Consider the following 25,588-nt stretch of genomic DNA (forward strand, 5'->3'; position numbering starts at 1 on the left):
TCCAAGCAAATTCCTTTAATTACTCACCAATCACAGAATTTTAACAAGTTGCTTGGTGTTAACTTACAAACCAACATAAAGAAAAGTTTGTCTCCTCCTTTTGCTGATCAGTCAGCACCAATTAAACAGTAAACTCTTGTTGGTCACTGGGTGGTGGTTCCCACAGTAAAAGTTATATTCAAGTGAAGACAGGAGCGCTGAATCAAGAAAATCCTACCCTTTGTACCTAAGTGTACTCTGATGAAGTTTGTTCCTTTTTTTCAACACGCGCTTTCATGAAAGCAAAGTAACACACAGCTATAAATCTTTGCAGTATTGGTGCTTGAGTTCCCATTTTAGGATTGGACGTTCTATTGCTGATATTAAGGTCCATTCCAGAGGACAGTGAAGTCAGTGGGAAGCTTTCCAATGACTTCCACAAGATAAATCAGCTCAAAGTGAACACTGAGCATTTTATGGTCCTTGCTAGGTATGTTCCTCAAGACCTGCAGGATTTCAAAATAAATGATCAATATTAAAATATAAAGCAATCTTTAAGGATATATTTAGCAGCAAGTCAAGGTCTGTGCTTAGTCTGGACAGCGGAAGATACTGAGGGTGGTGGCAATGCAAAGGTGTGAAGGAGGCTGACACCACACACTTCAGCATTGGGGTGAAAAATGAAAAGGGAGAGTTTAGTCAGAGGAAATTAATATCCATCTGGCTGTATGTAGAGAAGTAAGAGGATGAAGGTTACAACTGTACTAACATGTGTAAGGCTGCCAGCTCAGTGGTTCTCAGGCTGCGTCCTCACAGACCCAAAAGCTGATGAGGGCTGTAAGGATTCCCTTCAGTCCCTTGCAGATGAGCTGACAGATGAAGGTTATTTGGGGTTATCTGCTTATCCTGTTGATTAACAACATCTGTTCCACGGCTGACAATATTGGGAACTGTACATCTCTTCCAAAGAGTGAAAACGGGCAGCGCGGTTTAACTCCTTTGGGATGTATGATGTAGGACAGCCTACCCACCCTGCCTTGTCCCCTAGCTTGTCTTGACAGGGATGCCAGCCCAGAACGGCTTCATTTTTCACCCCTTCACCGCATTAAGCGGCGGACCGTGGGGCCAAATTCGGATCCGGCGGAGCACAGCTGGCAGCTCCGCATGGAGCAGGAGGACCAGGAGTAGACTGGGCTGTGAGCGAGGAGCACTGTCCTTGGCAGGGCTGGTCAGTTTCACGCGGTGTTCACCTCTACCTGTGAGCAGCGCACCTGGGGGACGGCACAAGCCCCTCGCAAAGGCGCACGGTGGCATCGGTCAGCCCCCGGCGGTGGGGCTCGGCAGCTAGGGCGGGCTGGCTGCCGCCTGCCCCCGTGTCCCAGGCAGCTGGGGGCGGGCAGGCTGCCCCGCACCTCCGTCCTGCGGCTGTCCTCCGCCCGGGGAGGACTACAGCGCCCGTCGGTCCCTGCGCGCCGCCCCCGCACTCCCGGCTCTCGCCGCTCCCGTCTGCCTCCTGCCAGCCGGGAGCCGAACCCGGCGCTGCCGTTGGGCAGGGCAGGGCAGGGCAGGGGTGCTGCGGACGGCGGCCGCCCTCGGGGGCGGTGGCGGTGGCGGTGGCGGTGGCGGTGGCGGGGCGGAGCCGGGCGGCCCCAGCCCCGTCCCGTGCGGGGGAGCGGCTCTCGCAGCCGCGCTGCCCGTCCCGCACGCTCCTGGCGCCGCGGCTCATGAGGTGAAGATGGTGATCCGCGTCTTCGTCGCCTCCTCCTCGGGCTCGGTGGCGGTGAGTGGGGGCGAGCGGCGGGCAGGAGGGAGGGGAGCGGAGAGGAACGGGGCCGCAGCCGCAGGCAGGGCGCAGCCTGCGGGGCCGGGACTGCGCGGGACTGGAGCCGCCGCTCACCCTCCCTGCAGCTCCCAGCCTTTCCCCGGCTCCCAGCCTTTTTCCGCACGCCGGCACGGACCGAGAGCGCGTCTGGGGGCTGTCCCCGAACGCGCGGCTGAATTTGCCGGCGTTGCTTGTGCATTGGTGGGGAACAAGAACAGCTATCTTCCTCAAGGCTGCAAAGCTTAGCTAGCTCTAGTAAATTGTCTTTGGCAAAGCAAGCACCCCGAAACCCCTTTTTAGGGGATAAATCTTGCGTATGTTTAAAGGGTCTTAGAGGTGAGTAGACAGGGCTAAACTTGCCTGCTTGGGAGGCGGTCAGCAGGGGAGACCGTACGGAGAGGCGCCGAGCCCGGGCAGGTGTGGTGGGTGCCTCGGTGCCTGCCAGGCGAGGCAGGACGGACGGATAAATACAAAGGAGAGCCTGCGGACAGGCTTCAGGCCACCAGCGACTCTCTGCATTAAGAAATACTCTGGAAAAGGTACAGGTCGTCTCAAACTCGCTTTTGAAAGGCATCACTGCGTTTTCTATTTAATTGAAGCTCATACAGCATTCTGTTGTTAATTATGCATGTGACTATGAATTTCCATGTTTTAGTGACAGTTTTCCATGAAGGAAATCTGGGTGTAAGCATTCTACTGAATTTATTCTTTAATGAAGAACGTCAGAAGCATTTAAATATAATTGATATTCTTTATGCTTGAGCAGTGAGGGCAATGACATTTTTTCTATTGCCGAAGGATGTAGCACTGAATTTTTCCAGCTGAAGGTTTGTGTGTTCACTTCCTTCAGTCTTTTACTGTTCGATACTAGTTTTCAGTTCAGTGCCATGATGACAGGTATGTGTTCTGATATGTTTTGGCATGAAGTGTTCAAAATGCTTAGTACCTGCATTACAGCTCATAGAAACTAATTATCCATTTCAATAGCTAACTGAGCGAACACAGAGTGTCTTCAGAACTGCATAATCCGTGTCCATCAAGCATCCATAAGAGAAACATCTTCCCCACGTGGGCAGTTGTTTCACGCTGTGGTAGCATAGCATTGCTAGGTTTAGTTTGTTTCATGCCTCATAGGTCGAACAATGATACATAGTTTTGTATTTTTTATTGAAGGGGTAGAAAAGGGCCACATAGCTCCTCCACATCTCCAGTTTGCAAGGAGGTTATTGATCGGAGTTTTTGGCTCTGCTCTCTCCTTACCCTGTCTGCCTACAAGGTACATATCCTGTTAGCAGCAGCAATATAACCCTCTTAACTATCTGTTAATTCAACAAACCAATTTGATGAGCAATATAATTTGCACATAAGTTCACTGGCTGAATTTTTCTGCGTTGGACAACAAGGAAATGACATATAATATGGGTGCTAGTTTGTGTGGTGGTGATAGTGAGCTTTCTTCATCTAGACAGCTGTACGTCTGAGTACAGCCTAGCCAGAGAAGAACAGATGTTTTAGTGATTGAAGGTACTGTTATACAGGACAAGAGCTGTGCCATCTCTTTTCTGTCAATATTTCTTCATCTGTGTTACCACAGCATGAAAAAACTTTCATTATGGGCTGGGTTCCTGCTGTTCTCAATGTTGTGTCATGAAGGCTTTTTTCTGTGGGCTTTGCAGGGGAAGTCTATAGATCCTGACTAAGTGATAGAGGAAAATGACAAATCAAAAACTATTATTAGCTCGTTATGTGGAAATCTGCATCTGGAGAAAAAGGTGGTTACAGTATTGCATATCTCTTACCATGGAAGTTTTAAACTTATTTTCATTCTCCTAGAACTGAACATTAGTGTAAGGAAATAAAGAGCTTTTGAGTCACGTAATTCCTTGTCATCTCCTCCAGCCTTCAGCACAACTACATGTACTCTTTTCTGGGATCCTGTGGAATTCATGAGACAGGATGATTTCTCTGTCTAGAGAAATGAGTACCCCTTATAGATCCTACTCTGTCTCCTGCTAAAAATTATGTCAGAATCCATGGTTTAATTTCTACCTGTAGGTCATCCTGTGTCAAATTGTAAGCTAGCTGCTAGTGAGAGTGGATGTTGCTCAGATTAGTGTCTGACTTGCTGTAACTGACCAAAAACTCCTCTATGTAGTACTGGCTGATAAACAGAAAGCAATGTAATTGTCACACAATTCACTTTCCTAGTCTCACTAGACATACTTTGGTAAATTACTCTTTATTTTAAAATAAAAAGTCCATGTAGTTTTTACAGTAAGCTTTTGTTTTGGCAAATATAGTGAGGTAAAGTCTGTGTATGACCCGTTTTGAAGTCTTCAGAATACTGAAGTCAAATGATGGGCAATTGCCTGGAATACTCCTGAGAAGTACACTGATTATGTAGTCAGCATAGGCTTCAGTTTGCAAAATATAACTTTCCTTGGAAACTACTGAAGTATTTATTGATCTCGATACTTAGTGTAATTTCTTTTGTGTGAAAGAAGATAAAAATATGCAATTGTCATACGTAATTCTAAGAGATAAGTGCATATAATGTTTTGGGGGATCCTTCAGAAGAATGAAAAAAGGAAATAATTGGAGCAGAGGAGAAGGAGCCAAGAACAACATGAATTTTCCCTTCATTTGGTCTTGGAGTTCTCCCTGCAATGTCTTCCAAACATCTGAAGGTTCTTAGACCCCTTAGAGGTTAATGATAGTAGCTGGGTTTTTTGGTGAGGTTTTTTGTTTGTTTGTTTGGGTTTGTTTTGTTTTCAATAGAACTTGCGAATATAAACTTCTTATGAGCTTAAAATAGCTCACAGATCCCCAAACCTTGTTGTTGCTTGAGTGGCAACATTGATTTTCAGTGTTTAGGGAGGGTGGACTGTGGGTTTAGCCTGTGAGGACGCTGTAGGCAAGTTTCCAAGACCTTGTGAGAAGGGAGGAGAGAGGCATTGTGTGTGTGTGTATATATTTCTGAATAACCTCGTGTTTTAAGCATGCATTAGGCAGATCCGGTTGAATCATAATGTGAAGCCTCTGAATAGGCAGGCAGGCAGGTTTCTACATGCCTTACTGTCTCTTACTTTTTCTGACCTGAATTTCGACTTCTGTTGGTATGCTGTGTCTTGAATTCCAAACACTTCTTTGTAGGGCTGGGGAGACAGGCTTTGCTACTCCTCTCTGATAAGGACATTCAGTGTTCTTTTGTGCTTAGGAGAAAGGTTATTTTAAAAGTAGCCTTTGCTTTTCTCCCTCAGCAGTGCTTCACTGTTTTCAAGAGGTAGTTTATGCTTGTATTTTTCACCAAATCATTCCTAGGTGACTATAATTTTATCTGTTTCACTTATTCCAGTCTATCAATAAAAATCTACACTTGTACCGCCACAGTATCTATTGACTCACAGTTAAATGGTTTTCAGTGTTTAAAGGAGCTCCACCTTTGTCAGGAAGCTGGTAGCATGAGCTAAATAACTTTATGTATGGAATTCCTACAGTTACCTAGAAATGCCATACCAGAGAAGGCTTCAGTCTTGTGGAGGACTAAGGATCATGTGAAGGGAATATCACTGAAGAGCTTTCAAATAATGGAGAAACCTGAAACAATTGCCTCCCTTGTACTTTTGTGGTATTTTTTTATTGAAGCTTCATCTGTTAAGCTGGACAGATAGTACAGAGGAATTAGTGAAATAATGACACAGCAGGTAGAATCTGTTCTGACTAGTGAGAGATGTGAAACACTTTCCCATTGACAATTTAGGAGGACAGGAGGGCTTTGGGCAGAACAGCAAAAACTTGAAAAGAATAGACTTTTTCAAAACTTGGACTTTGACTGTTGCTACTGAAGAGAACTAAGGATTTTTTTTTTACTAGGAAGCTTGATAAGTGCAGTTATAGTTAAATTGTTTCTACAGCAAATACTGGGTTTATGAAACTAAAGCTCGGCTTTTGTTTAAGCGTATTATGGAGGTCAGACCAGTTGGATATTTTGTTTCCTGGAATGACTATAAATCACATTATAAAACATTGGAATGTCGGAATAATTACAGTCATGTTTGTTTGGTTCATGTTTTGTTGGGTAGTGTAATGAAGACAAACACAGCATTAGCATTCTTAGGGCTGAGCTGGTCTCCTATCGATGGTGATTTTCAACTCCACCCATGTTTGTACAATGTCCTTGCACTTCAGCATTTCTCATAGCATTTTCTCAGGAATATTGTGCATCTTGTTGAGAGGTGTGGAATAAGTTAACTTAGAATACATTACTTCTAGAATATCTACCATCTAACACTTTTGTTTGTTTGTTTCTCTCCACCCCAGAAGCTCAGCAGTCAAAACTGAAAGTGATTTGGTTGAGTGATACATTTGCCTTTTGGGAGAACAGTTAGTTATGGTGGTTATGTGGAGGGATTTACAACTTGTTGCATGTGATTTACAGAAATTCAACTACCTCTCATATATAATAATAAACTTTGCAAATTATAAACATTATCATGGTTTTCGAATATTAGAATTTCATAAAATCAGAGCAGAGCAGCAGGTAAGTTAGCTTTTCAGAAGTGAGACAATCTTAACAGTTAGAAGTGAATCTGCAATATTTACATGGGAAGTAGCAGTAAATTCTTAACCACAGTATTGTGAAACATCTGTCAGCATCCTGAGAATTTACCTATTGGATTGGATCGTCAAAGCCTGATTTATGAATCTGCCATGAACATCATACTGTGTCACTTCACTTGGTCAAGATGGTGGTGCCTCTGGTTGTGCACCTACAGAGCAGTGCTGTAACCACAGCAGTGATACTGGAAGAAAAAAGTTGGATCCTTGCTCAGTCACTGGACACATCATGGGTATCCGTGTCTTGGATATTAGCAATTATATCATGCCCATGTGAGAGATCTGGAGACTTTCTGGATCTAGTAGCTTTGACTGGCAAAATTAGTTCCCTCATCCTTCCTTAAGTGCCTTATTAGATCAGGTGGCTCATATTCATCTTTGCTGGCTTCCATCTGTCCTGTTTTGCATGGTTGTGTCAGAGGGGGCCTGAGAGCCTCCCTCATGGCTGTGAATTCTGCAAGCTAGGGAGGTCAGTGTTGAAGGCTATAGCTGGTTTTCACCTTAAGGACTGACTGACTGACTGTGGATTCAGATTTCAAGTCTGTATTCCACATAAATCTAAATTCTAGTTACGTTCCCCTGCCTTGTGATGAAGAGAACTGTGAGCCTTGGAGCAGTAGTTCAGATAGCTTAAGGACTGTGTTCAAGGGGGAGCCGAATGAAAACTCTAGTCACAAGGGTGCAGGTGGAATTTGTGTATGGTATTCAGTGCCTGACTGTTGCACCATGCTTGTATGCTCTAGTGCTATTCAAATATTTACATTTCTTCTTGGCAGAGTATGTCAGAAATAATGGTACCTTGAAGAACATGCTGTGGGCTACACAGTGTCATGAGCAATAGGACAGTTACTGACCTTTGATTACAGTTGTAGCTGTAATAAAATTTCAAAGGAGTTGTTCTGACTGGGTTTGTGAAAACTTTCCCCCTCTGTTTTTCTGTAGAGTACAGCAAGTACAAATCCCCAAATGGGGATACTTCACTGATGGTGACCTGTTCTCCTTAATTTTCCACCCATATCATCAAAGCCTAGAAATTCTTTTTCCTGACCCTGATCATGGTGTCAATGGTCACTGGATGTCACATATAACTGAATTTGAATATATTAATGAAAAAGAATATTGAAGTAATAACTAACTTGTATGCAATTTATTAGTACAAATTACTTTTGGAATGCTTTTATTTTCCATACTGTTTTGTGAAATGAAAATTAATTTGGGCACAGAATTGTCTGTCTAGACGGGAAAGGCAGGGATTGAAGTGTATGCAGTTCTTTGGTTTGTCCCCATTTTGTTGTCTGACAGTAGTACAGCAACGTATAAGCTGCCACATTTACAGTTGTCATTGTCACAGTATTCAATGCCAACATTGCTCCTGCAGAGAGAAACTCCAGCTGAGGGGTGAGACAGGGAGCTCCCATGCTGTAACACTTTGGGTCACTGCACCTGCTCACTTCAGTGCTATGAAATAAAGATCCTGGTAGCAGCAACTTTAATCTGGTGAATTCCAATTGAAAGCAGCATGTTTTCCATATGCAGCCTACTGCGTGCTCAATGTCTGGTTTCTGATCACTACAAGGGTAGCACAGCCAAGAGACAGTGAACTAAATTTCACTACATTTTGGCATCACAGAACTGCTTTCCCAAAATTTGTTCAGCTATTCTTCTATAAATATAGGTCAGATATTCACTTCCTCTCTAGACTTTTCTTTCCCCCAGAAGTATTATTTGGGCAAAATGTGGTGAGCACTTACAGGATTGGATGGTTTTGTTTTTCTTTCTCTTTTTTCCCCCCCTTCTTTTGGAGCTAAGTATCTTTGTGAAAAGAGATATTAAAGAAGTCAGTGCTGGACTAATGTGAATCCTGTGATCTGTAGTCTTTTACTAGGTTGTGGTGTCTATTGTAGCAAATTCATGTAAATTGTGATCCAAAGCTTGTTGAAATTGGTGAAAACATCTTCACTGACTAACTGGGCTTTCATCCAAGCTGGATGACTTCCATGCTTATCATTAAACCCAAATGGTGTTTCATGTGTATGAAAAGTTTAGGACTTTATTAATGTGTATTGTTCTGAATTTTTTTATTCATGCCTGTAAGAGACAAAGTGCTTCTAGCTCCAACTTGGAATTACTCAAGTACTGTCTGCAACATTACACGTTAAGGAGACATGAACCTCAGGATGTAATCTACCTAAAATGAAAGAACTAGCTTGTTGGTAGAAGGGTTGTATTGGACTCCTATGCCTCTGTCCTTGGGCAAAGCATAGCAACTGAGTACATGATTTACAGTCCACATTCTAGGCAAGAGAGCTGGATTTCCTGAATCTCCACCATGCTGGTGAATAGTCAGGCTAGAAAAAAATAATTAGCTCCTGCAAAGTTATGTGTCTCATGTTTTCTTGAATACTTCCCCATTTTTAAGATTTAAGGATCTATAGGTAAAATCCAAGAAACAATGAATATAAAAGTTTACTAGTCAAACTTACTTGATAGTGCCAAAGCCTAGCAAAGCTTGCCCAACAATATTTATTCAAAGTAAATTACCTTTCTTAGTACTTGAAGGAGCTTGAAAAAATCCCCTATACTTTAACAGGTACATTGAGTATTAATAGTTCTAATAGTCTTGCCAAAAGTGAAGTATACTGCTAAGTCCATTTCATTTGTTACATGAATGCCTCTGGTTTTAATTAAAGTACAAGCAAAACAAGTCTATAATTCAACATGTTTCAGCTGACCACTGTTAGACTCTCACTGGTACTCTTCTCTACTCTCCATTTCCTAATGTAATTATTTCAGACAGTTTATACTTCTGTTTATCCGATGAGGGAAATGTAGAAGGTAGGAGTTATGAAAAGCATTTAAGGAAGTTCTTTGTTGTATAAAATCAGTATAATTTTTGTCTTTAGCAATCTGAATGCAACTTGGAGATGAAGAATTGTCACTAAACTGGTAACCCACAGTGTATCTCTTTAAGTACACTAAAGGCAGGTGTTGGTCCCCTAAGGGAATCTGTCCAGAAGGAAATGCTGCTATCTTTGTTTTGCTTAAAGTGTGGAAGCTTGCTAAGAAGAGTAATGAACACAGAAATGCTGTACTCTGTGGAATCTATCCCTAGTTGACATCCACTGCATCTAAAATCATGATCACGTTCCAGTATGTCATTGTTTTTTAACGGCTTAATTTTTTAATAAGTTTTACAGAAGATAGTTAACATTTTGCAAGTCCACTAAGTTGGTAAATTCCTTTCTGGCAAGGTAAGGGGAAATGTAGAGGCAGTGGTCGTTTTTCTTACACTGTCAGTCAATGGAAAGAGTCTGCAGTTTGCTGCAAAAGCTCAAACTGGTTCTGAGTTACTCAGTAGCCATGAGATTGTTTCTATAATCTTCTCTCCTAGGGTTAATACGTTGTTTGGTCAGCGCTTACTGGATGGGCAAATTGAGTCAGTTCAGAAATCTGTCACTGTTGACTGTCATTTCTGGAAACATCAGATTTTAGTGTGACTTATGTAGATGACTTGATCTTTCAAGGAATGATGCAAAGTTGTTGGTGGCTGCGTGGAAGAGGTGACTGAAATACAAACATCGTACAGGCAATTAATTTACTATAGTTTGTCTCATAGCAAGACAGCATGGATACAAAACTTCCTTTCTTTTCTTGCGTGGGCTTTAGACCTCCATCTGTGAAATATTTTGGGGTGAAATCTAATTCTTTTGTTCAAAGTTGTGATTCTCCTTCCACTCTAGTGTGCTGCTTTACTGTAAAAGATTTGTTACCATTCTGAAGGGGCTGAATCTAAAGTGTGTAGAGATACTTCTTTTGGGGTGGTAAGAGCTACAGTGATGAGGAACCTTCTCAAAACAAGTAATTTCTATCTCATTAGTGGGGGAAAAGAAAATCAATTTGATTTTATATCAGTAAATAAGCTTCTTTAGTCTAAATTTAATATTGTACTTCAATATAAGGTAATTGAAGAGAGAAAAGGGAGTAATTGCCTTGCTAGCTGATTTATGAAGAGAATCTCTTAGGAGATGCAGGTTGTTCAGTGAGTCATATGAATCATCAGTAACAGCATGCCCTTCTCTTGCTGCCCATCTCCCTTGGTAGGACAGACGTTGTCTTCACAGGCAAGAGTTCCAGGGTTTGTTTTGCTGTCCTGTCTCTGGATGACTAATCCCCACCATTGCTACTAAGACTATGTGGGAAAAGACAAAATGTTTCTCATTTTACTGCAAGGAATAAATTTGCAGAAGTTAATGCCTGGGAGTGACCTTTGCATATGTATTAACCTGCATTTTGTTTGAATATACATAGGTAGATATGTACTTTTGCATGCACACATATATATGGTGAGAGAGGTATACATATTCATATATATATTCATATGGATATATATGTACTTATGTTCTGTACACACAGTGTATGCTATGTATGTTTATATCTGTGTGTGTGTGTGTGTAGGTATGTTTCTTAACCTTGGAATCACCCACAGATACTAATTATCATTTGGTAAAAAGTAAAGCACTGATTTTTGCATCCTCAGAAGATAAAACAGTCCTGGTGCCTTGGTTGCTCAAGATAGTTCAGCATCTGTTGGGTCCATGTCAAAAATGCCTGCTCCTTTGTTTGACTGGCTGGACCTTGTGGAGGATGTCTGTCTTCTGTGTAAGCTGGAGTGCTGAAGTTATTCCATGTGTCTGGCCTATGCTTAAATGCTTTACTTCTCTATCTTATTTCAGATAATGAGATGTTTACAAAATATCAAAATAGCTATACCAGTGTGAGATATCCACCAATGTAACTGTAATGGCTAATGGGGACATGCAGTGGCATAAATATTTCCCTTCCTACCTAGGAAAAAGGTAATGTTGGTGTAAACAATGTTTTGAAGATTTTTATCTGACAACTTGCACAGGACTGGCAGGGGCAATGAAAGACCTTAGTGCTGATAACTTCTGTGTTGCTTTTGTGTCTGTTGCAAAGCTCCAGTACAGAGCATGTGGCTGCAGTGTTCTGCAGTGTTCTTGAGTATTTGCCTTCATGAATGCTGAAGATGGACTGGTGTTACACTGGCCCGCAAAACTGAGTATCTGCAGCACCAGGCCATGCCTAGTGTTGACTCTCTTTGTAGGGGCGATGATAAATTTTGGCAAGCTTCTGCTTGACAAAACCTTAAACCACCACGGTTTCTGGCTTTCTGCACGTCCCATTTCATGGGATTGTTCCGTTGCAAACTGCTACCAAGGTTACCCTCAGAGCTTTTTTTTTGTAGGCAGAGCCCTGAAACCATGAACTTGTATTTCATATTAAATAGAAATCAAAGCATGATTGTGTATGTTCCCTTCATGCATACTAACAAGTTTTTCCTGTTGACTTTTGGATTTTTATGTATTTACAGAAAGGCAGAACATTGTTTACCTTCAGACATTAGGAAATACGCCCCGTTGAGATCCTCTTCACCAGTCCATGTAACACAAGTCCCCTGAATTCACTGGCTAAGTGACTCAGTAAAAAATTCATCAAAATATAACAGTGGAAATTCTGTCACAGCTTTGACAACTTTGTTTTCTTTCCTGGCATTTTCATATGGTGCAGAAGATGATACTGGATATTATCAGTGCTATTAAAACCTTTGAGTGTTAATTTGGAACAATTTAATAGTAACATTACAAGTCAAATGTCTTAATCGTGGAATTGAAGTTTGTCTTTTTTAGAGAAAGACAAGCGATTTTTTGTGTATCTTCATTTGAAAGGAAGCTTCCATTGGTTAGATGAAGATTAGAGATCAGCAGCTGAAATGTGTCATTAAGTTCCTGCAGGGTTAGTGAAATTATCATCCCTGTCTAATCTAAAGAAATGCAATCCAAGTATGCATTAAACCTTTGATCTGGATCTGCATCTCCTAGGGTTGGGCAATCTTCCTGAAGCATCTCTGAGTGATCTGGTATATTTATATAGAAGCATTTGAAGGATTTAGATAGCATCACATTCTTCAATAGGAACCTGCTAGGAAGCTAAAATTAGTTGGAAAGGAGATACAAAACTAGTATTTGATCAAAGAAGACAGCTGCCATGAAGGCCCTGATGTGCAAGCAGTCCCTTCCTGCTCAGTGTAACTGAGTTGCCTGCAGCAAGGTCTGTTTTCTAGTAAAGGTTCCCAGCATCAGGCCCCAGGGAAGTCTGAAAATCTATGGGTTTATGCAGAATACTATTCAGCAATAACTTTGGCTGTGTGAAGGTGACTCCTGTAGACCTTACAGGAGATGTGTTTGCAGTTTATGGGACAGTGATCAGATGGCTGCTGTGTTTGAGGATGCAGCTAGTGATTCAGAAATGCGTCTGCACAAACAGGAAAGCAAAGGGCATTTACAGATACAGAACCGTTAGAACACACAAGCTACATGGATATAGTTGCTTTTGTTGAAAGAGAAATAATGTTGACAGTTATTAATAAAGTTAGAAGCCTTGTTCTGCTGAGTCAAAGATAATTTTGTTACTGATCTGAATAATAGCAGTGGCAGTCAGCCCCAGTTTAGAGAATGATATCAACAAAATCCATCATCCTAATTTTACAAAACATGCTGATAGAATGTTGCAGTAATATAGTCTAATTTTACCTGAAATACGACAGTTATCTAGAGCCAGAAATGCATTTTTCTGTTGCAGATTCATATACTGCTGGGAAAACCTGTAAATATCTGTAAAAACTTAGCACAGCAAATTCTGAATGACTTGCACTGCTGTTATTGCTGTTATTTGCATTGTCAGGGGTGTGTATATCTGTAGCTGACAGAATGACACGTCTGTGCTGTGTGGATAGTAACTGTCAGGAGAACACTGACAACTTTATTTCACATACTTGTTTTTCAAATTCCTGGGAACATTTTGGAATCATAGTATCTCTGATCCTTTAAGATGAGAAAACAAGTAAATGCAAGCATAATCCTTTTAGGGAAAGGCTAGATTTTTTTTCTTTTCCAAGTGTCCAAGAGGTCTTATTGTTCTCTCCAATTCATGGACGAGGATTAGTACTTCTGTGGGAGAAATATGGCTGTGCTTATGTGGGAACAGGATTTTCCATTAAACCCAGCATGCCACTGCTTCGGTAGGCAGTACTGCAGTCTTGGAGCTTGCCTTAATGTCAAAAACTCTGCCAGACTGTCAGGAGACTGCTGCATGTGGCATCTTACAGATCCACTTTCTACATCCACTGGCTTTTGTTTCAGAAGTAGCTGGAGCTGCAGTTGGGTGTAACTCAGTGCTGGGCTATAGGTCCTGAGTGACAAATTACAGAGGGTGCAGCCTCGTGAGTATGGTAGGAGGTGGCCAGAGAGACTTGTATCTTGAGCTGACAGAACTGAGGCCCCACCCAGGCAAAGCAGGGCTAACTCTTGGCCTGTTAGGTGTTTTTATCCATTCTGATGAGTAAATATTCCTATGCCACTGGGTTTTGATGCTTTAAGCTAATGAGAAGGAAGAAACATGACCTACTTTCTAGTGCTGAAAATTTTTCTTTTATATCTCCTTTGCTATAAGTACAGAAAATATAGCTGGGAATGCTTTATTCATTGTGACAAAACAATGTGACTGATAAATACATAGAACTACTTCAAACACTTAGTGTGCTGCCGACTCACCGTGTCACAAAAAAAGACAACTGTGTGTTTTCATCTTGAAAGTTTAGGTGATAAATATGTTACATAATAGGAAGTGCCTGTGAATATCTTGTTAGGGGGATTTTTTTGTTCTTAAACTTTTATTTTTCTTCTTTAGAGTGGAGTAGAATATTTCAGTTGAAAGTAACCTGCAATGATCATCTAATCTAATTGCTTAACCACTTAAGGGTTCACCGAAAGTTAATTAAAGCGTGGGCCAGATGGATCTAAAACATTGACAGGTTAGGAAGCCCATTCCAGTGTTTGACCACCCTGTGAAGAAATAGTTTCTAATGTCAAGCCTGAACCTCCCCTGACACAGTGATTATGTGTCCCATCAGTCGATACCAGAGAGGAGATCGGTATTTCCCCTCCTCAGGAAGCTGTAGCGGGCCATGAGGTTGCCCCTCAGCCTCCTTTTCCCCAGACTAGACAAGCCCAGAGGCCTCACCTGCTCCTCATAAGACACTCCTTCCATCCCTATCATCAGCTTTTTTCCCTCTCTGGACACATTCAAGGACCTTCATATTCTTCTTAAAGTGTGGGGCCCAGAACTACACACAGCACTCCAGGTGAGGCTGCACCAGTGCTGAATGCAGTGGGACAGTCGCCTCTGGTGATTCTGTTTGATGCAGCCCAGGATCTGGGTTGCACTCTTGGCTGCCAGGACACGCTGCTGACTCATACTATTACAGCATCTGCTTTCTTTCCAACACCTGCTTATAAAACTGCTATCTTTGGTGCTGTTCCAGTGAACTTTAAGCAATTACCAAATATTTAGCATATAAAGAAGCAAAATGCATTTATCATGTTTTGATTCCCTTCACAAAATCGCAGTTCTACCAAACAAGTTTGATGCACACCAATGAAGTGACATCTCTAAGTCCCTGCAGGTTTTTAGCTATAGCAGTATTGGACTTCCATGTGCAAGACACCAAGTTATTCCCTACTCTTCTAACTCTGTGGGTGGAACTGTGAGATTCAAAGGTCAACTTTCCACTGATCTATGCAAGACAGTTTTCAATAGCTCAGAATATGACAGTTCTCATTTACCTTGCTGAACTGGGCCTTTGCTGGGAAGCAAAGGATATTCTTCAGAATCAAATAACTTAGAGAAATCAAAAGAAATAAACATTTGAATAAACACAATATGGCATTAAGATCAGAGAATCACTTGCATTTAGTTAGGAGATACTGAAGAGTAGCTGAATTAATTAGGTTTACACTTATCATACTTGTATTTATGTGTGGTAAACATTTTGAAAAGGAAGATAGATGTTGCTTGTTGAAAGGGTTTCTTTCATGATGCAAAGTACTTGCTATAAATGTGCCACTTTGACAAAAGAGAGTAGTATGAGGAGGAGTTAAATGTAGAATGCTATACAGGAGATTTAAATTATTCAGTGGCATCTTTGAGAGGTTTCGGTTGGAAAAATGCATGAAAATAACACTTTCTTTTTAACCACTCTCTTGAACATATGTTAAATTACAAACAAAAACATCTATCTATTGAACGAAATTAGCTGCCAGCTATGGTTTGAATTGCTTAGTTTTTTGAAGTTTTAGTCTAGTCCTACAGGATGGTTCCATCAGGAAAAGTTTTTGATAGATCAGGATTCAGGATATGCTTTATGAATCCCTGAGACCTTCCAAGCTGCTTAAATTTTCTCTTGTCTTTTATGCTAGCCACTAGGATCCTCAACTTCATGAAAGAACCCAACCAACCAACCAAAAAAACTAAAAAACCCCACATCCTAGCACATAATTCTATTAAGTTTGACTTCTTGGCTCACTGTTGACTGAGACATTTTAAAAATCAAATGAAGTTACCAGCCCATCCTGGTCATCTGCCCTCTGTTGCAGCTACAGTCCAGCTGTAGAGGAACCAGCATGCTTTCTCAGTGTCCTCACAGGGAAATACCTGTGACTAGGAAAGATGCTGTATCTGTAGCACAGATACCATTTCAAGAGTGCATTTTGTTGAATAGAAAGGTTTTCAGGATAGTGTAATTTCATAGAATGAGCTCTGTCTGTAGGTTACAATCTACACTGGCAATAGGCTTTGCAAACTCCCCTACTAGAACAACCAGTAGTACATCCTGACCTTCAATCTGGCAGTCACCAGCTGCTTGCCAGGCTAGGCAGGGAATCTTCTTGCTATGTTTCTCACTCTGCATGGAGTGCTTTGGCTGCTACTCTGTTTCTGTGATTTGGAGCTGCCTGCCTGTACACTCAGTAAGACTTCTGAGTTCCAGTTCAATTCCTGTTACAAAGTCTTCACGTTTTACTTTAAGTAATTTTTTATTTCCACAACAGTGCTATTTTGTTTTAGTTTCACATTGATGCAATAGACAACAAATTCACGTCAATAATTGGAAGACAGATCCAGCTTCAGTGGCATTCTTACTCTTTTGATGAGGAAGTAATGAGCCAAAATTTGGGTCTCACAGTATCTGTTTCCCTGCAGTCCCTCAGAGACTCACATGTAAGTAGATTTTGGCATTCTAAGAACATGTTGTTCCTCCTGCAAGAAGAAAATTACTTCCTTTGTGTACATCATTGGCAAGTCTTTTTCCCAAAAGACAGAAGAAATCTAAAGAAGTGGACTTGGGGGTGCCTTTAGAGGCTTTTTCAGCTGAGCAGAGCTCAAAGGCAACCTGTGTGGCACTGTCTCTGGGCGATTTTTCTGTAGAACCTTCTTTTTCCTTTCTTGATCACTTCCCTTTTTGTGTTTTTTCCATTTTTGTCTCTCCTTTTCTCTTTATGCTTAGTGAAACAATGCCTGGTAAACCCTTGAGCAAACTCCCATCATCTCTTGTTTTGAGCAGTGATAGGTGTATTTGTACTTGCTAAAGGCTCTTTCATGTTTCTGAATTACTTTATTACTTCCACAGAGTAAAATGATTTCTGACAAACTGCCTTAAATATGAAACTTTTCCTTTGAGTTTATGATAGACATACATAAACACAGAAGTAGATTTAAATGCATTTATCATAGTGCAATATCTGACAAGGAAATTATGAGGTTAGAATACACTGGGCATGGAGCAGTGTACTGTCTTTGTAGCTTTATAGAAAAAGAAAATGTTTTCCTTTGCTGACTGCTTGTGAGGCTTTTAAAAAACAAACCTGTCTCAAATTTTAGTTGTATTTCTTAAATGCTGGATTCTTTTAAAGATACTATTATACTTTGCACAGAGGTAAAAGTGTGCACATTGCCTGGCAAAGGTGTGCACGTTGCCTGAGTAAGCAGTATCTCAGCAACTCCCAGAGACCTGCAAACTGATTTTGCATAAAGCTGAACAGATTGCTCGCCCAGTTCAATAGAGTGTTTCATATTGTGTGTCCTTAATTATGTCTCTGTAGGCAGGCGGAAGATTGATGCTAGCAGGGGACCAGGGCAGTGCAGACTGTGTGTGGCCACAGTTTACAGATTGTTTACAGGTTGAAAAATAATGGGATCAGTTTTTAGGATATTGAAACATTTTCTTGAGGATGAAGCATTCGGGTGTTTTTTAATGTTTCTTTTTGAGAGCAGAACATATTGGAAAGATAGGAAAAGAATGCAGATTTTGCTTAGAGTGTTTATAAGAGGCATCGTCTCCTCCTGGATTTTTTAAAGAAGGTGTGTATAGGTTTGCAATTAACACTGTTTAGGATTCTGTTCATTTGATGTGGTTAGGGCTTGCATCTCTGTGTTAGAGCATAGTATCACATTATTATCTTGGGATTATGTGTTAAGCTTCATCTGTATGAGAAGTGAAAATTAGTAATCCTCTGCAGTAGCTATATTATATATGCAGTTTACACTGCAACAGTCCCTTTGCTACTGTTGGCTTGACTTGTAAAGGCAGAGACTCACGTACAATATTTTCAGCTGTGGAAGTGTACTGAGCTTGTGTTTATGTAACACTAATGCTGCTTATGCAGTTCATATTTCAAATACCTGTAGCTTATCATGCTTTAGCCTCTGCTGAGCCATTTCCTTAGGATGCAGTTTTGTTCCTGATATAAACTGATGAGACCGTGGTGTTGACATTATTGATGCTCCTTCCCTTGTTCCCCTTGTTCCTGCATTATGCTTTTGCAAGAAAAGCTGCAGGAGCTGCTTGGCAAATGGGAGGAACATTGTGTCATCTCAGTGACAGCCAGCGGTGAGACCTGCTGAGCTGTATCATCAAACTGCACTGTAAAGGTGCACCTGCCAAATGCAGTACATTCAGTTTTTGACTGAGTCAGTGGGTGGAGAATGTGACTGATGCAGTTCTGGAGTAAGGGCAGGTGTGTGCACAGAGTAACCAGAATGAAAGGGAAGGAAGAAAATCAGTGGCATGCTCTCCAGCGTTAGAGTCACAGGTCTAAATAGACATATGCCAGGCAGTGAAACAAGTATTTGAGGTGAACTTAGATGTGCATTCAGTTTTGGGTTTTTCAATGTCAGACTTCTAAAGTGTACTTGTAGTCTGACAAGCCAGCTTAGAAGACAACCATCACAGGGCTTTGTTCTCACTCAGCATGTGGTCTGAATATTTTTTTGGGGTGGGATTTTGTGTTAGAAAGCTGGCTATTTGTTCTTGGGATCTATCTGGAATGAGTGGGCACCTTAGGTTAGGCTTTCAGTTCCTTCCGTTCCAGGATGAAGAGGCTGTAGGACAGCCAGTGCTACACATCTGTCACCAGCCAACCCGTGGAAGGGTGCCTCCTGTCATCCCTCCACTTGGAGGCAGGAGGACAGAAACCCACAAAACACTTTGTCTCCAGAAGGTGAGGGGTAGAGTCTGGAGCAGAAGACCAACCTTCTGCACACACTTTGTGAGCACCAGACATACAGGAACATGCCTGCTGACACTGAAGAAATTCAAAACTGAGAATGTGTGTGCTTTCTCCCATTTATATTAACTGGGCTAATGAAATAAGGCAGAGAAGTTCTCTCTAATTATAGGTTTTTCACAGTTTCTATTAATACTGCTACTTGAGTCATCTTGCATATAGTGTAGTAGAAGTAATATTTATTTTTCCTTTCTGAGTTAGGTAAGTCCTAGACTAGTAAGATTTTTGCAGGGTAATGAATATCTTGGTTAAAATAGTACAGGATAATGAAATGCTCCTACCGTTTAGTAATGAAGAGACCACCTCCTCTGTTTCAGCAGCTGTCAGTAGGCAAGCCTTTCTAGTACAGAAGAACTTCTTAAAACAGATTCAGGAAGCATTGGGGCATTGGCGGGGGGGGGGGGGGGGGGGGGGGGGGGGGGGGGAAGGGGAGAAAACTGTCACCTGTTGGAAGTGATGAGAGGCTTCCAGGGAATTTTGGATAGAGGATGTAATCTGATTTTGCTCAACCTCTGCTTTGCTCTGGACATTTATGATAGCAACATCCTCATTTTCTCATTCTGCTGTTAAATGAACCATAGAATTTCTCTTGTTACTGCTCAGCTTAGCTGGGAGTTCTCTTTCTCACGTATATTAGTTGTATGTGAAACAGAAATCCTAGAACAGAACAGTTTTTAGTCTGGCCGAAGACATGAAAAGTAAGGGTCTGAAAGCTGGAGTCAGGGTACATTCTGAACAGATGCAAGCAAATATTTTAGGGGAAGGTGATTAATTAACTACGGGAACAATTTGCAAAGACCAACAGATTTTCTGTTATTATCAGTTCAGGAATGGAGCTTAGGAGGAAAAAAAATCCAAACAAACTCTTTACTCTGAAGAGAAATTAATTCAGGGATGCCGAAGGTCAGAACAGATAATCCCAGTGGTCCCACCTGGTCAGACCTGAATATGTCTTTGAAGTATTTTTCCAAAGCAGTCTGAAAATCTGGCTAGCCTCCTGTTACCTGTTGCAAATCAGTATAAAAAATGAAAACTAGGACAGAAAGGCAGAGTATTTATGCTACCATACACTTTCTTCATAAATCAGGCTATTGATTAAGTGATTAGCTCATTTTAGCAGTTCTGTATATCACCATGTACATCCTATTTTTGCTGCTTTTTAATTCTAGTAAAGATATCAGCTCTGAATACCAGGATAAAATTGAGATGCCTCTGGGGTTTTGTCCTGTCTTAGTTTTTTGAATAGAAATACAGATTGACAATAAAACCAAACTCAGAGAAATTATGTTCAGAAGACAATTGCCCTGCTAAAAATATGGGAGACAGTAACTGAATTATAATAGCAGACCGTTAGCTCTATCCAAGTTTTCTCATTGCATTTAAAGATAGATTAGGAACATATTATGTAAAGATCTTCCCCTGAAACTTTACAATGGATATGTGTTTTAATGGTGTATCTCACAGTGTCTTCTGATGTGCTGAAAGGTATTAAACCCAAAATATTTTGATGCTGAAGCAGTCTGTCCTGTAAGACTCGAATGCTTTCCCAAAGTGGTGTATGAATAGCCATGAACCAAGTTTTTCTGAACGTGGTACCTCTGACAATGTGAGTACTCTTTTCAGGTTCCTTTTGCTTCCATCAAACTCTGGAAATCTTGGAAACAGCAAGGTACAAGGTAAAGTTTTACAAAGAGGACAGTCCACCTCCACAGCTGTCAAATGAGGATGTTTATTTCTCTGCTGGGCTCTGACAGGAGTTCAGATCCTCTGCATAGGCTAGTGAGGAAGGGAGAACTGACATTGCTCTTTGTGCCATGTTGTCTTTGCTCAGTGTTTCATGTGGTTGAATGCCAGGAGCTTTTAGGGCTTGGAGTAAGCACAGATGAGAGCTGCAGCAGGATTGTGAGGCTGACGCACTCCTAAGGCACAGATCCAGTTGTAGAGGGAGACAAAGGTCCTGTGGTTTTCTTGGGGAATAATCAGCTGGTTTCTGTTGTGGCAGATGCTCTGGGCATCCATCTTAAACAACAGGGCATAATTTAATAGGATTTTAAATGTAACTAATGTTCTTGTTTCAGTTTATAGACTTGAATCAAATCACTTGGAGGAGGAGAAAATGCTACTTTTTTGGCTTAACATTTTCAGGCTGTTTTGTTTAAATTTATGCAGCTGGGACATCCACAGCTGATAACTCATACAGATGTCATGTGGAGAATTGTAAGGCTTATGGCTAAAAAAACCCCCAATCCAATTTATTTCACTTCAACATCTTAATTAGTTTTATAAAAATAAAAGGAGAGATTAGGAAATGTGCATTTGTGGGAGAATTCTCATGGTGCAATTTCTAAAATAATAGGGATATGATTAAATCAAAGTTGAAGTTAAACTTATGCTCAGTGTACAGGCTACTGGAAGACAGCAGATGAAAATGTTAGATACATCTGTACTGGTGCATGTCCTGGCCTTGAGCAGGGGAGTTCTCTAGCACTCTGAAATACTTTGAGGAATGGTTGCTGGCACAGATGGCTTTGGCCGAGGCCAGCTTAGTCTCAACAGCTCATGGCCATGATTTAGATGTTACAGCATGCCAGAGATCATGCCCAGTGTACGGTTTGCATGCTGCCACTTGGAGAGGCTGCAGGTTTAACAGGCTTGGCCAGATGATGCCAATTGGCTTTGGGGTCAGAGAGCTGACCCAGCCACTCTGTAGTTTGCTAGTTGCTCTGACCAGTGCAAGAGGGATTTCATCTTGGTTTTAGCAGTACTGCACTATAAGTAACTGACCACTCGTGCACACAGTTTTAGACATATTTTGTTGAAAGACAGAGGGAAATGTGTTCATCTTTCACTTCTACATCTGGAATTTCTAGAAACATAGGAAAAGGTGTGTTGTTTATGATAACAGCAGTGTGGTAATTTTGCTGTTGTTGATAGTGCATTATTTGAGTGCAATTTTAGGAGCTGCTTTCTTGTATGAAAAAGTGATCCTTTCACATATGCCTAAAAGCCCCACCAGTATATGCAAAGAAAGGAAAAAGAATAAGACACTGAAACACAGACTTACTGTGCAGATCACTCCTTAAGAAAGACAGTAAGTGTTTAAGAGTATTGTGCTCAAAGAGTCTTGGGATGGCTGCCATCATATTTCATGGAAATGATTCCATCAGTATTTCCTTTAAAAGTTAGTAATTTTTGTGATGCATTTAGGTAGACAGACTGTGTTGTGTGACAAGAACAACTTGCACATGCACTTTAAAAATCCTCTGATTTCCAAATAGTATCTAGGTCATATGATACCCAGAGGCATGATTCATCCACCTGGGCTTTATGCCAGCCAGCAACTGCATGGATCCAACACTCCAGGAATACTGTAAAATTATTAAAACTGAATTTTTTTCAAATAACACTTCAGCATATGATTTATAGTTCCTTTCTAAAATAATTAATTTCATTAAGCAGATGCAATAAGTACAGAATTGACTGTAAAGAATGCAGAGCAGACCTACCTGAATGATTCCAGATGGCTTCTCTTGGCCCTATAGACTTTCATTTATAAGGTTGATGTCTTGATATCAAGTCCTGTTTGAGGCAGAAGTAGTTTTTACCTGAATGTATCTGCTTGAAGCCCAGCTAGCCCTTATGGGCTGATCTTAGAGTCATAGAATCATAGGGTTATTAAAGTTGGAAATTGCTCTAAGATCATGGAGTCCAGCCAATATTAACTACAATGACCTAAAAACTGCTGGTGTTCTGCCTCTGTTAGGGTTTTATATAAAGATGGTAATCTTTTTGAGAGGCTGAAACCCCATACATTCAAACAAACCTCATGCTATTTTTTTTTTGCAATAGAGTTAATTTTCAAGAGATGATGTCATGCTTACTTCAAGGCATATGCACTATGCAGACAGACACACTTAAAGATTCAACAAGCCTTGCTCAGGAGAATATAGAGCTGCATTTTAAAATATGTCTAGATGTCTAGAAAAACAAAAATGTGTGTAGCTGGAGTGGGTTTTTTTCAAATGTAATGATGAACATCAGTCAATGAACACTTATAGGAATAAATTCTTCTGGAATCTGCCAGGTTGCTTACCCTGAATTTTTAGGTGCCTCTTAAAAAATATAATCCCCACTGACTTTGAAAACAAAATGCCTCTTTTAACTTCTGTTTCTGACGAGACCCTTACAGGATCTATATTACATGTCTATATTATGGTGGACTTGCTGAGACTGTTGTGTTTTGTTATTTTCTTTCTTGTATCTAGATAAAGAAGAGGCAACAGGATGTGGTGAGGTTCCTGGAAGCCAATCGCATAGAATTTGAAGAAGTGGATATCACCATGTCAGAGGAGAAAAGGCAATGGATGTACAAAAACATTCCTGAGGACAGACAGCCTGCGCAGGGCAATCCACTGCCACCGCAGATATTCAGCGATGATCGGTACTGTGGAGTAAGTAGCTGTTGTGGTTCCAGTGGGTGATATCATAATATACCCAGCTGGCCATTTAAAAATCTGGGACTTGCTCTTATGCTTTCTGTAATGGTATCTGAATTAATGGGGCAGTAGTATCAGGTAATGATCATACAGGGAAAATTCAGGTCATTCATATGTAAATCCTAAGATTATCTAGGGGATTCCCTCCACAAATGTAAAAATTGGCAATGTCATATGCTTCATGTACAACCTGTTGGTGGCAAAGGCTGTTGTGAGACCACTGTAACCTGAGAATTTGTGGGTCTCTTGCTACTTGGGTCTAGTCCAAACACAAAAACTCAGAAGGAAATCTTTGGCACAGTAAGTGAGAACATTGTCTAGATTGAGTTATATTATCATTGTAATTAAGCTCCTTCTCTGCTGCTGTCATAGGGTAAATTTCATCTATGCTTAGGGTGTCTTTATGTCACCAGAGTCTCAATGATAAATTAACTATTTGCTGTGAATCTGACAACAGATTGATGCGTGGGCTGTTTTTTTGGTGTAAGCTTCTTCACCACCATTGCAAGCTGAAGCAGTAACCTTTGATCTGTACATTCAAACTGGTTCTAACTCAGTCCCTGCCGGATTCAACAGTGCTATAACAAAGCTGCTTCTTGCTGATGTATCATTCAGATCTGATGAGAACCTGTTGACTGCAGTGCAATTGTTAGTTAAATGCAGAAAACACATAAGTGATTTAGAACCCTCTGCAAAAACAGGTTGGATATGATGCAGCATTTAACTGGCTTCTTGAAGTGAGATATTTAACATCTTTTCCATGTGCTTTGTATTGGCCTTACTTGTTTACCTCAGCAGTTTAACTGATATCTTCTTACTTCCAGGTAAGATGTGTCAGTCAAAGAGATGTATCTGGGACATGGAAGGGATTTTGACCCTTGTTTATGAGGCAGCCCCTCACTTACAAATAATAACATTTACATTACTATATGTGCTTTTAGTTTGCCTGGGAAATACAACATTTTAAGCTGTTGTTTCTTACCTTTTCAGCTTGCCTTTATAGTGTATTTTAACCTAGTCTTAGAATTTGCTGTTTGGAATTAGCAAGGCAGAAGATGTCATGCCACATGTGAGATGATCTCATTAATCTGTCTGCTGAGCTGATAGCTGTTTTGGTTGAGCAGAGTTAAGCCTATTACTGGACTTCACTGTCTGCATGAACATCTTTAAAGAGAAAACATGCTTTGAAGAAAACTATTTGCTAGGATGAAAGAAGAAGTATGTGCAGGATCTCTAACATTTATCAGTCTGCTGCATGAGTTCATGAAGTTCTTAGGTAATAATGTGGAGGCAAAACATTATGCAGGAGGCAAAGGAGGTCAGTGCTGGAAAGGAGGGTAACAAAAAAATCACAATTAGATAAAGTCAGCAAACATTGCACATCTTGTCTCTGTCATTTCCACACTGAGTGTTTTCATGTGTTTATCCTGACATAAATAACTAAAACATAATCCCTATTAAGTAACTTAAACTACTAAAAAACTCACTGAGTTTTCTGTTAGTTGAGTTAATGAAATTTGTAGCTTGTCATTCCTGATTTATGTCCAGGCAATTTTTAATCTAGTTTTCTCTATTAGCACACTCTTGTTTTGCTGTCCAGCAGTTCTAAAATCTCAGCAGAAAACCATGTCTTATACATTGTTACTGACAATTGAGACTTACTTAAGATACAAACTTATCCATTGCTATTACTCTAAATGTATGAGGGCTAGACAATGTAAAGCAAAATAGGTACACTTTTTATTTAGTTCATATTATTTTAATAGACATTCGCAAGCATATGGAGTATGAGCCATGACTCAATGTCTTCATAGCCATTCTGGTTTTTCTGTGTTAGTATTAGCATTAAGAGTTTTTTGGATTTTTTTTGTCTCCCTGTTTTCAGTAGAAAACCTCAGCAATGTGTACAAGGGTTTTATATTAGAATAGATTTTTCTGGCTAGGACATTGCTGTTTGAAATAATCACTTTTCTGAATGTAAATGAAGAATAGAGGAAGTTTGTCTTCAGTAAGTATCCAAAAGGGATTTCTGTCAGCCATTTGAACATCTGACAGCTGGTTTAAGAGGAGAGAAAGGTATGAAAAGATGATCAGTGTTTACCAGTTCACAAAGTGTCTTGAACCATAGAGGGAGGGATTCTTCTGGTACCAACAGACAAAACTCCACGTGTTGAAGTGTGAGCAAGACTTTGAAA

General features: G+C 40.6%; 1 protein-coding gene across 1 annotated transcript in view; it reads left to right on the forward strand.

Annotated features, from left to right (window-relative positions):
* Nucleotides 1-1,042: 1,042 nt before the first annotated feature.
* SH3BGRL2 (SH3 domain binding glutamate rich protein like 2) overlaps nt 1,043-25,588 on the forward strand; it is a 41,478-nt gene continuing 16,932 nt past the window's right edge. The window contains exons 1-3 of the mRNA XM_071579957.1: nt 1,043-1,295; nt 1,362-1,759; nt 23,163-23,348. Of these exons, the coding sequence (XP_071436058.1) occupies nt 1,043-1,295; nt 1,362-1,759; nt 23,163-23,348 (837 nt within the window). The remainder of the gene's footprint in view (nt 1,296-1,361; nt 1,760-23,162; nt 23,349-25,588) is intronic.

The sequence above is a fragment of the Pithys albifrons genome, chromosome 2 (assembly GCF_047495875.1).
Source record: "Pithys albifrons albifrons isolate INPA30051 chromosome 2, PitAlb_v1, whole genome shotgun sequence".
NCBI classification, from domain to species: Eukaryota; Metazoa; Chordata; class Aves; order Passeriformes; family Thamnophilidae; genus Pithys; species Pithys albifrons.